This window comes from Salvia hispanica, chromosome 5 (genome assembly GCF_029641045.1).
Source record: "Salvia hispanica isolate PSC_SH4W2 chromosome 5, Shi_PSC_v1, whole genome shotgun sequence".
NCBI classification, from domain to species: Eukaryota; Viridiplantae; Streptophyta; class Magnoliopsida; order Lamiales; family Lamiaceae; genus Salvia; species Salvia hispanica.
This window is the reverse complement of record NC_142696.1, coordinates 23,321,302-23,333,830: the sequence shown is the minus strand read 5'-3', so window position 1 is coordinate 23,333,830 and position 12,529 is coordinate 23,321,302. Positions and strand designations below refer to the sequence as shown.

Sequence of the window (12,529 nt, the reverse complement as noted above, 5' to 3'; positions counted from 1 at the left end):
TAGATTTGTTTTTGGTTTTCTTGTTTTTTTGGAGGATGCACTTTTTAGTCTTTTTTGGATTGTCTCTTGTTTAACTTGCTTGTATTAGTTTGAGGTGTTTTATTTTCTTTTCTTTATTGGATTAGTGAATTTTGTTCTGAACATTAATTTCTTTGCTCACCGATCTTAAAGCGATTTGAACATTTTCTCTCTTATAAAAAAGTTAATGTAATAATGAAGTCATAAAACTGAAAATCAACATCAGCAACACATCATCGTTCATATAAATAGGAAATAATGACCAATCAACATCGATCATAAATATCAACATAAGTATTCTGTAATAGTTATATAGTGTTATAGTATACTATCATTTTCAATAACAATTGACAAACTTTAAATATCACAAAGTCTTTAAACATTTCAAATAAATAAAACCCGTGGGGGGCTCAAACGGGTGTTCTAATGCCGAGCGGAGGGAGTATAATTTTTTAAACAATTAATTTAAACAATTAATTTACTATAAAATTTATGTAAATTTTAAAATTTTATGAAACATATGTTAAAGTATTAAAACTACCGTTTCATTAAGAAAAATTGAAAAAGCAAGATTAATTATGACCCTTAGAACATCCCCATCCGCGCTCTTAGCTAAGAGCACGGAGGTGGGCCCGAACCCACTTTTACTCCTTGTCCTTAGCTAAGAGCACAACACCCACATCCGTGCTCTTAGCTAAGGACAAGCTCAAGGGTCCCACCACTCTATTATTCAATTTAAATACTTCAATTACTAAAAACATTTCTACATTATAAAAAATACATTAAAAAATAAAAATTACATAATTAAAATCCTAGAAAATAAAAAAATACATAATTAAAATCCTACAAATTAAAAATTCTCATAATTAAAGTGTTATGAGAATTTTTTTTGTGTTGAAGTGGGGGTATTTATAGATGAAAATGTGAATTTTAGGGAAAAAAATTGAAAAATAAATTAAAAGTGGGTAGAAAATGGATATAATTTTTTGGGAAGTGGGAAAATATTTTTTTAAATTTAAAAATATTTTTTTAAATTAATTTCAAATTTTATTAAAATAAAAAAAAATTGAATATGCCAACGGCTAAGCCGTTGGCCAATCAGAGAGCGCCACGTAAGGGTGCTCAGCGGCACGGACGTGCTCTTAGCTAAGAGCAGCGTCGTGCCGCTGGCACCGACAGACAACTCCCATCAGCGGACAACCTCGTCCTTGCCAGCGGCAAGGACGGACGGACGGGTTGTTTTCGACAGATGCGGATGCTCTTAGATTGCAAATTTGGACGATAGTATTATTTTAAATGGTCGTTGTCACATTTCATGTACTCCTATTAAATATGTGATGCAGCATTATATAAACACATATTCAACATTAAAAGAAATGGACTAAACGTATGAATTTCCAATAAATAACCACCCATTTGCCACGTATTTCCCTGTTTAAAAAAAAAGAGAGAAAAGAAAAGGGAAATAGTTGTTGTTGTGGAGTGATAATTTAATGCAGGTCCACAACTTTGGTGTTTGGCCATGGATGAAAATGAATCATGGTATCTAATGTGTGTACTAGGGTGGGTGAGGCCTCCACAAATTATGAGAGAGAGAAAGAGAGAAATTAGGGTTTTTAGATTAGTATAATTCAATTAACTGACATTCACATGCAATATTAGCATCAGTCCAAATGCAATTTCAATGCCTTAATAGTAGTAGTACTATATTGGATCTATAAGCCGCATTCATATCCTCTCTCTCTCTCTCTCTCTCTCAGGTCTCATCTTGATGTGTGTGTTCGTGAGCTAGTAAGAGTCTTAATTAAATTCATGGATTATTACTTATTCCATTTAGTGGACTTGTAATTTTTGGTATTTCAAATTAAAATGTTAATGAATCCACCAGTCAATATGAGAACGGTCTCTTAGTATTTTAATCCCTGATATTTTAGAGTATTTGGTTAATTGATTGTTAAACTTGACCGTTGTCTATACTTGTAACTGATGTATGAGCTGGAGAATCCAATGACCTTGCTGCTCTTTGGTTTTCTTGATTTCTGTTTCTCCTTTGTTTTTATTACAGGAGTTTCTTGATCGTTACTGCCATCCTCATTTTATTTTAAGTTTTATCATTATTTTTTAAAGCATATTACAACCCCCACCCCATTCGTAGTCTCTCTCTCTCTCTCAATTCCATATGAATTTAAGTTCGGTATTTCCTTGTCATTATTTTTTCAAGTCTCTCTCTCTCTACACACGTATAGTCATATAGAGTTTGATCTTGGATTGATTGGAGGGTTTTTGCATGGATCTCCGTGTGCGGATAAATACATAGACGACGAGATAGAGAGTCGTTGTTTTCTGGTGTAGCATCATCAAGATTCACAAGGCAAAGGGTTTGCAGATGATCTCAACCCTCTCTCAGACTCAGCTGATGAGAATCTTGATGATGCTGCATCGGCAATAAACGACTATAGCCACCACAAGCCAGAAAACCTTGCTTATTTCTTCTTCTTATTCATTTTACTGAGTTAATTGGTTTTCTTCTATTTATGTACTCCTAGTATTATTATTTCTGTTACACAGGTGAAAACCGATACAAATGAGTACCGAGGGAACTATTTCAGTCTGCACTCGGATATTTTATCTAGTTTTGATAACATAAAAACAATTCTTTCTTTTTAGTTTTGTACTATCAGATTCTCAGTTTCAGCAGAACACAATGTATATGGCTCTCTGCCACAGACACCGGATATCTGAAAAGCAACACTTAGAGGTGAGATAGTACATATTTTCTTTTAAATTTTTTGACTCATTTGGTTTTACAATGTGGTTTATCATAAACTTGTGATAGTGCATAGTGTGAATTTGGTTTTCACGTTTACTGGGATTGTTTGGTAGAAATGACAAACATGCTTACATTATTTTATGGGATATATCTTTTCCAATTGACCTACCTAGTTTTATTCTAATCAACAATCAAACGTTTGTTTGAAAATTACAAGTAGCGTTGGGGGAATGGATTCTTGATGATTTGGATAATTTAATCAAAAGCTGTTGGACGGTTGATCAACTGGACCTACACGCCTTTTAACATATACTGCCATCTTGCAACTTTGGTAATCGTCATCATATCTACTAGATCTCCCTCGATCACTCACTTGAGCAATCTCTCTCCAAAGACCAAAACCATATACAGTAGTAAGATAATTTACTCAATTAATTAGTTATATATGGTTTGATTTAACGGCTCATCCATAATACTATGTTATTCGTTAAACGCATTTTTTCTTGATATTTTCCATTTTCGGTGAACATAGAATAAAAGGCAAACCAGCTCATTGATTACATAATATGTAGAGAAGAAAGAGTGATTTTTCTAATACGTTTTTACATCGAATTATCAAGGCATGTAGTAGAGTAGTATTTATTTATGAATTACTTATCAAACACACACATGTGACATGTCTGGCAGCCAATGACAGAGAGAGTAAACACAATTGTACAAAATAATCCAAGCATGCATTGCATAGTCCAAGTATATAATCTAAGCTACATGTCTTCACTTTTCTAAACTGTCATTGGGTAACTGATTCCACTTGTGCAAGAAAATATGCATATTCGGAGCCTCCACAAAATATCAAATTTAGTAATTCAACATAATTTTTCTTGTGCAAACTACAAAATAGCAACATTTTCGATGATAATATAGCTAGCTAGACCTTCCATTTGTGCCAGAATGCACAAATCGTCAAAAGCATGGCAACAATAGATTCGAGACCTTCCTGAAAAACGTACCTTAACAAAGTTTAACTTGCTCCGGCAACCCAACATGTAATCTAAAACAGCATTTGGTTCCTCTAGTAAATACAGGTATGTAAAGAAAATGATGTACAGAAAGAAAAGTCTGCCCCCGTGGTAGCTTTATACAGGATCGGAGAAGAATGTAGAGCATGCTGAATTAACCAGGTTACCCCAAGGCTCTGAGTGATAAATGACCTAGAACTATGGAACAAACTTCAAGTTCCATAGAGAAACAAGAGCAAACAGCAGAGCTGCACAGATAGTACCACACAAGTGCTTCTTCACTGGATTGGATCATTTACTAGTGATCCACGCTTTACAAAGGAAGGAATGCTCAACGAACGTCTTGTTAATTTACATGTACCAGGACGTGGAGGTCTCCTCTCACTTTTTTCTTTAGAAGGTGATGAAAAGGGGCACAATAGAGAATCTAACAGGGGTTCATGTCTCGTTCTCAAGAAAAGGTCAAGATTTCGTTGATACTTATCTCCATGAAGGCCTTTCCTGTTTGATAAATCTTCCGAGACTGAAAAATTAGCATTAAGCTCATCATCAGACACGTAACCATCATGTGGAGAATCCTCCATGGCAAGGTCGTCATACTCCTCATCCGACTTAGTCGATTGCTCATCCACAGAACCTTCCAGCTGAAAATTAACTTAAGATGAGAGTTCAATTATTCGAACAAGAAATTGTTTAGAAAAGAAGATTCTAATGATAACGTGTCTTAATGCATGAAAAGCTGGATATTGCACAAACCAAGCACTAAACCAAACAATTTACAACAATCATTGAGAATTAGTTATAGTGTCAGATTTCTACTCGTGCCTTCCCGCAGCTATATAATCCTCATGACCTCATCCTGCTTACCTCTTCGTGGATATTTTTCCCTCCATCACTAAGATCCTCATCACTGTCCACCTCAGGTGAAACATCAGCCTCTTCATCACTTCCGTGCACAGAAGATTCTTCCTTGAGCTGAAACAAAGCTATGTCATCAATACCATTTTTTCCCAAGACAGTCAGATTCATGTTAATAGAAAGATAATTTTTCTTAGTGTTGATATGAAGACTATATGAATGCATATGGCCTGTTTAAAATGGTCATAGTTTGGACAGTCTCTTGTAGATCGATAATTTACCCATTTTAAGGTGAAAAACATTTGACATTATGCTACATATAAAATTATGTTTCCCACCTTGACACAAGAAACTGCTTCATCTATAGGTCTAAAGAGTAAATTTGTTTGGTCAATAATTCATTGCAACTGCGACAAGTAAAGGTTTCGCATGAATAAAGGCTAATCCTATAACTCAACTCAGTAGATTGTTACACCTATAAAGAAGTTTTTGGTAATTCATTAAGAATGTCAAGGATATGCGCTAACTGTATGGTAAAAACTAGTAGTACAAGAGGCCTAATAGATTGATAGTTGATTCCTAGGAAAATATTTTGTTGTTGACCTCAAACTGTGCTTTACCTTAAATTTGATACAGATGTATGGTGAAAACTTGTAGTACCAGAGGCCTAATAGATTGATAGTTGAGTCCAGGGAAAATGTTTTGTTGTTGACCCCAAACCGTGCTTTACCTAAAAGTTGATACAGCTAACACAAGCTGAAGGTTTTGAACCAGCTATATAGCCTAACTTCAGCCACATCAGTAAGCCATGCTGATAATAAAATAATTTTTACCTCCTTTGCAGGACCCCTTGGGGAGCTACAGCATGATGAAACGCATCGACTAGCATTATCCGTCCAATCATCAACACTGCTAGCACGACTTGTACCTCCATCACTGGGCCACGCACTAATCCCAAAGTGACCAAATTGCAGGTTGACAGGTTCTGCTTTTCCTATCTGCAATGGCCCATACATAGGTGTACCGATTCCATTTCGTGGTGGATGACCCCAAATGTTCTTGCCACCATCATTGGTCATGTCAACAGGCCAAGCCTTTGCCACAGAACCATCATTATTCAAAAGTGCCATCAACTGTCTACTGGAACCTTTCCTTTGAATAAGCTGAAACATTCCTTTGGAGGTCAAAGAATTAGCAGCACACTGATTCCTGTACTCCTCATAAACAACGGCGATTGTGTTCGTCGATGGGTCATAAAGCTGCTCCCCCACGGCGCGCCTTCTTAGGCAGCTGAAAACTGTTGCATGAATGACAGCTACACTTTTATCAACATTGGTGTTGTTAACTTTTGGCACCAAAAGTTTATCTGCCTGGTTGCATAGATATTCTTGGATAGTTCTGATATTCCGTATGTATTTAACATACTTATTTTTAGCAGGATCCAATGTCATGTACTTGGCACGAACAGCAAACCTTTCCATGTGCTTCTCCTCATTTGAAATATAAATCATGAATGGAATGATTGAAGGATGTTTCTTCATGAGCCCTATCTGCATGAAATTAAACAGTAGTGAGAATTCAAAGCAGATTTTATCCAACGTTTTCAAGGCTAAGTAATTTGAAAATAATTGCATAATCATATTTTGAAACAATACCACAAAGTTGAGACTTAAGTGAACGCCCTCCACCACTACTGATTCTTTCCTTTCTTCCCACCCAGTTATTAATCTATCAAGGCTCTCAATTACCATCTCACTTTGTGCTTTAAATCCTTCTACTGCCATCATTTTTTGACTGATTAAATCACTTGTGGTGCTGTTCTCCTCAGGCTTTCCAGATGCATCATTACTAACTGCATCATGTGAAGCAGCAGAAACTTGAGATGATTTCTTAGCTTTTTTTCTGGCCTTGGCTTGTGCGACAGCTAATGGATCCAAATGTTCCCCGGCGTGATAGGTCGAGGCCCACAGTAATGGATTTTCCTTTTCATCAACAAAACTTCTCATCATATGCCGAATTGAATCAGTAGATACAATAGTTGTAATGCCCAACCTGCTACCCTGCAATGATAACATAAACAGAGTCAATATAGATAACATAAATAGATTCAATACATTTGTCAGTTAATAACTAGAAAGGACATTCAAATTGTAAAAGCTTTTCATGCATGGGAAGAGATGCACCACTGTGCTGAAGAAAATTAGTAATTTTTAATCTAACACCCAGCAGTTTCTAGGGCACTAATTTCACATGTCAGTATATCCAATGTCAAAGCTTGAATAAAAGCAATGTCTGTCAAAATCTCAGGCACCGAATCTGGAACCACAAAAACAAAAATAGAAACCATGTTACCATCTGTCATAGTCAATTTATTTTGCATGGACAAATTTCAAATTCTGGTTCAAACCAAAGAGGATATATATTAAGCAAAACATGCAACGATAAAATAAAAGTTTCATCACTTGAATACTAGTATAAAAAAGTAGCATTGACAACATAAATGTAAAAACTTTCTTAAGCCATTTCTGAACCATGAAGATTTAAGTAAACAATAAGCGCATCAGAAATCCAACCAGCAGGGCAGATAACGTAGATTTTCCACAGCCACTTGTGCCGCACAGCAGTACTGTAACAGATTCATTTCTTTCGCGAACTCTGGAAGTGTAATAATAATAGTCAGGATAGCTCACAAAAGGAATACAAAAATTTATACATCAACCATTGTAATCTAGTATAATTAGCAACAGCTAATCCAACCGAAGTGAACCAAGTGAAGGCGACAAAAAACTGATCAACCAAAAATGTTAGTTTCTTCATGTCTCAGTTGAACAGACAATTCAACTTGTCCATTCCCCGGAAAAGCACAGATATACCACAACTCTCCTACATAAGCATGCCGATTAAGGGATATTCTGACCAAAGTACAAAAGTCAGATATAAAAACGTTTTGACTTTAGATCTCAGTCAAAACTTTCCTAAACATTGATAAGTGGTGAAGTTGGTAACTCTATATGATACACTTACAACAGGATTTTAAAATTATGTTTTATAAAAGCTAAGAATGTGAAGCTATGGGAACACGAGCACTAGTTGCAGAGAGAATGATCTGTAGAGATATACCATGGAAAATTTAATCAAATGACACTAAGAAGAACTATACGAATCTATGTTAGGCCACTATAGTTGACAGAACAAGCAATGAATATCATAAAATACTTGGCCATATGAGTAATTAGAGAGTACAAGAAGAATTTTTCAGAACTTCTCACGTTCGTTATGAACCCACATAATTCAATTTGGATTAGAAATGCAACTGTACCTGCAGGCAATCACCAAATCAGCCCTCTGATTTGGCCCGACATACTTGTATTCGGAGAGAGCTTCACAAACAGTGTCAAGAAAAAACTTTCTGTTAACAACAACAGTAGTACGCCTTTTGTACAACTCAAATGGCTCCTCCTTACTCTTATCTTCTTCTAAAGCAGAATCAACTTCTGCTTTGTCCAAACAGGCAACAACATGGCTTTCCATCTCCCTGTTATCACATGCTTTGACATCTTGAGCTGGCACCCCAACAAGAGGGGAATGGAACCTCTCCAGAGCATTTTCCCGCCTTATTACCTCAAATACTCTTTGGCTGATCTGTATAAATAGCATTGCTTTAGGCTGCAATGTCCCCAGATACAAGCTAGAAAAGCCAAAAGGGAAATTTATACTATATAGTTCCCCAAAAACCAAATGCAAGATGCTCAATTCCAGTCACTGACAACATCGGATCCATATGCAGGTTCTATTATGAGAAGAACACATATTTTCTGAATATGTTCGTTGTCAGTCCATATTTTGAAAGTCAATCTACTATCACATTCATGTGGCTTTGATTGGACCAAATTCTAAACATCGTAAGCTATCAGGTGTAATTAAGCTATAAAGATGTCTAGATCAGAATAAGAGCCAAAAAACAAGGGATATCATAAACTATTGTAAAATATTTATTCAGCTCTAATCGATAATCGGAAGAAGAATATCACCTTCTCCATGAAATGAAGAAAACAACATTAATAACCTCGATATAGAATCCCTAAATTGAAGCACGAAGATCTAGAAATTTGATAAATTCTTCTTTTAATCTGATTGTCCATTTCACACGCGCGCATATTTCCGTTCATCATGAAAGGCATGCATGCAAATTAAGATTCAAAATCGGATAAGAGAAATCGACCTTGAAGGAGTGACGAGGCTTGCAACCAATGAGCTGCAGAGTACTCTGGAGAACGGGGCGCGAGTACCGAAAGGACGAGGCCTCGGTAGCATCATCGTCGTCCTCCACCACCACTACGTAGAGCAGCTTCGTGGCCAATCCCTCCGGTACCGACATCCTAGAGCCCTATTCCAGCCCCATGCACAAAAAAAAATAAAAAATAAATAAATAAATAAAAAATGGACAGCGGAATTCCGAAATCGAGCTAGATTAGAAGCGGAGGCGAGAGATTGAGAGCAGATGGAGTGAGAAATGGAAGAGGCAAAAAGAGGAGGAGGAGGAAAAGGAGGCGATCTGGGCATTTGTACTAGCACCTCTTCCACGCATCATAACTGTGTGCTTCCACGAGTCACTCTAACCGATTCCACCATTTTACTCATTCATCCAAGCCTACTTTCGGGATTCCAAAACCCACGCCGATTTACTCGTTTCCCTCTAACTAATTCTAACTTTGTTTATCATCGGACTACTTTATTTTATACGGACTACTATTAAATTCTACACTCAAATTTTTATAATAAATCCAGCTTCTAATTAAATTACAAAATTTAAAATTTTGATTTGATTAGTTTCTTTAGATTTCATTATTTGAATTATCCTCATAGGACATTTTTATCACACGCATAGTATAAAGAGGTATAATTTTTTTTTAATTATGATTAAGAATGAATAAATAATACTTTTATCGTTTATATATAGTTTCTCCCTTTTAAACAAACCAATCTCTTAGCCCTTCTCAAAAATCAAGCCAACTCTCTTCCCTTCCATTCTCTCTATTCTAATAATTTATCTGATACGTAATATAATTAGGAATTATCCATAGTTAAATACTACGTATTAGAAAGATATAAATAAAAAGGTCTTGACGAAAGTTAGTAACATGGAATATTAAATGTCATCTAGAGATAGTATTTTGTACCGGTGCCCACACGCCCTCATACATGATACATATGTAGCATTTTTGGCCATTTAGAGTTGTTGGTAACCTCAAATATTCAGCGTTGAGTGTATCTTGATCGGTGCAACGGAATCATCTCAACCATTGACATCACTTTAATATATAACAAGTTGCGACAAAAAACTCTAATACAGTAATCAACAAGTTTTAGCATTTTATACTGTTTAATCTTATAGTTAGGATGGCAAAATTACAGTATTATGATGAATATTAGTAATACAACGATGACTATGCTATAAATTTGTGATAAGAATGATAGATTTTGTCGTTGCATGATAAAAGAAGAAACATTAATATTGAGTAACATGTCGGAGTTAATAAACTTCAAATAGTATAATATTTACATGCATAAACTTTGATGTGTTGCTTATAGCAAAATAACGATAACCACATTAAACAATGATGAGAATGCTATAACACTATAATGATCAAGTTGTATCACTATAATTTTTTCGATTGTGATTTAGTGGAACTAGATTTACTGCATTAAACTTAGGAACTTCCATTGTTTTTTCTCTTTTAATATACAATTTGGATATTATTAACTTTTTGATCAGTATTTCATGTCTATAGTAAATTAGTAATACTAGTAGTAGTCCAGTACAACGTTCAATAATCACATCCCTCCACATTTTAATACTATGTGGTCCTTGTTTTGCACTAGAATTCAACTTGTATCATAGTGCATCTCTATATAGAGTCAAGTTATAATATATATTTAACTAATTTCCAATACATAACACATAATTTTTTAATCTTGTATCTTAAAATTATCAACATAAAAACACAACTTATTGTATTGTGTTAACATACTTTTGCCTTTATATTAATAATTTAATTTATATTTTGTGTTGACATACTTTAATATTGATAATTTTAATATACAAAGCTGAAAGCTATACATTCTGTTCTAAATAGTTTTTATTCGATCACAGCCGCATCAATATATATAAATATATCTTCGAAGAGGAGTGATCAAAATCTAACTAATTTTAAGTATATAACTAGAGAACAAATCTCAACCATACATCTCGTTACTCCAAATTAATCCTATGGTTTAGACAAACTTTTAGATTTTTATGAAAAAACACTTGTCCAAGAGAATTTTGGGAATTCAATATCTCAACAAGAATTAATGAATGACATATAATCATCATCGTGAATCCAATCTTACCAAATTCATGCGCAAATCTGAACCAAATTTAGCTTAGGATTTCTTCCAAAAATATGAGATTCCCAATTGAATTCATTTACGATAATCAAGCATGAATTACTGCGAGATTTCTGAACCAAATTCATGCGCGATTTCTCAAATCTGAACCAAATTCAGCTTCCCGGTCCAATTCGTTCTCTATTGATCAGCTATGTTTTATTCAGCGCGAATTCGTTCAGGATCGATCATCGTGATTTGATTCTGATTGAATTAATCACAACTGATCAAATTCGCTCACGATTGGCCAACGCAATTTGATTCATTCTTCACATTCATTCCTTCATCGCGGTGTCTGGATTCCTTATCAAATGGATTCAATTCCGATACATTCATCGGAAGATTATTTCTATTATGATTCCTCTTCATCGGGAGAGGAAGGAGAAACTGAATCTAAAGGTAATTATCAATTATTATCAATTAAGTGTCGTTGCTCAGCATGATTAGATTGCGTATGATGTGAAAAAACGTTAGAGTGAACTATATGTGACGAACAGTGAAGTAAATATGTTCAATATGCGTTGTAGTGTAGTAAATATGCTTTATAGTGAGTAAATATGTACTATCATGTATTAAATATACTTTATAGTGAAGTAAATATTGTTTGTAGTGAAGTATATTATGCATTTAGTGAACTATTTTCATTTTAGTGAAGTATATTATGCATTAGAGTGAAGTACATAATTAAAGTGAAGTATTCCAGTGTTAGAGTAAAGTGTTTGTGATTCATGGTTAGAGAAGTAAAACAAGATTAAAGTGAAGTATTCCATCGTTAGAGTAAAGTGTCTGTGATTCATGCTTTAAGTGCTCTATTTTTTTCATTTTAGTGAATTAAAACATGATTAAAGTGAAGTACTCGAGTGTTAGAGTGAAGTGTTTCTGATCCATGCTTAAAGTGCTCTGTTTTATCATTTCAGTGAAGTATATTATGCATTAAGTGAACTATTTTATGCTGAGAGTGAAGTATATTTTTCTTACAGTGGTTAGAGTGGAGTGTTTGTGATTCATGCTTAAAGTTCTCTATTTTTTCATTTTAGTGAAGTAAAACATAAAGTGAAGTAAAACATGATTAAAGTGAAGTACTCGAGTGTTAGAGTGAAGTGTTTCTGATCCATGCTTAAAGTGCTCTGTTTTATCATTTCAGTGAAGTATATTATGCATTAAGTGAACTATTTTATGCTGAGAGTGAAGTATATTTTTCTTACAGTGGTTAGAGTGAAGTGTTTGTGATTCATGCTTAAAGTTCTCTATTTTTTCATTTTAGTGAAGTAAAACATAATTAAAGTGAAGTATTTTATGCACACAGTGAAGTATATTTTTCTCATAGTGGTTTACGTACCAAAATGCCCCGATGATTTGAAACCAAAAATTGGACAAAGTTTCATGACCCTTGATCGTGCATTGGACTTCTACAACAATTATGCTCAATATGTTG

General features: G+C 34.7%; 1 protein-coding gene across 3 annotated transcripts; it reads right to left on the bottom strand.

Moving 5' to 3' along the window:
• Nucleotides 1-3,636: 3,636 nt before the first annotated feature.
• LOC125187317 (P-loop NTPase domain-containing protein LPA1 homolog 2-like) lies at nucleotides 3,637-9,313 on the bottom strand. Of its 3 annotated transcripts, XM_048083881.2 has the most exons (8): nucleotides 8,888-9,305; nucleotides 8,130-8,307; nucleotides 7,985-8,045; nucleotides 7,239-7,320; nucleotides 6,321-6,725; nucleotides 5,499-6,215; nucleotides 4,675-4,782; nucleotides 3,637-4,451 (listed from the first exon to the last, which is right to left on the bottom strand). In XM_048083881.2, the coding sequence occupies exons 1-8, from the start codon at nucleotides 9,041-9,043 to the stop codon at nucleotides 4,086-4,088; spliced, it is 2,073 nt and encodes a 690-aa protein (XP_047939838.1). In that variant the 5' UTR covers nucleotides 9,044-9,305; the 3' UTR covers nucleotides 3,637-4,085. The 3 variants fall into 3 exon arrangements, with proteins under 3 accessions (XP_047939838.1, XP_047939836.1, XP_047939839.1); XM_048083879.2 differs by having other exon boundaries at nucleotides 7,985-8,307; nucleotides 8,888-9,306; XM_048083882.2 differs by having other exon boundaries at nucleotides 4,119-4,462; nucleotides 7,985-8,307; nucleotides 8,888-9,313.
• Between the last annotated feature and the right edge of the window lie 3,216 nt (nucleotides 9,314-12,529).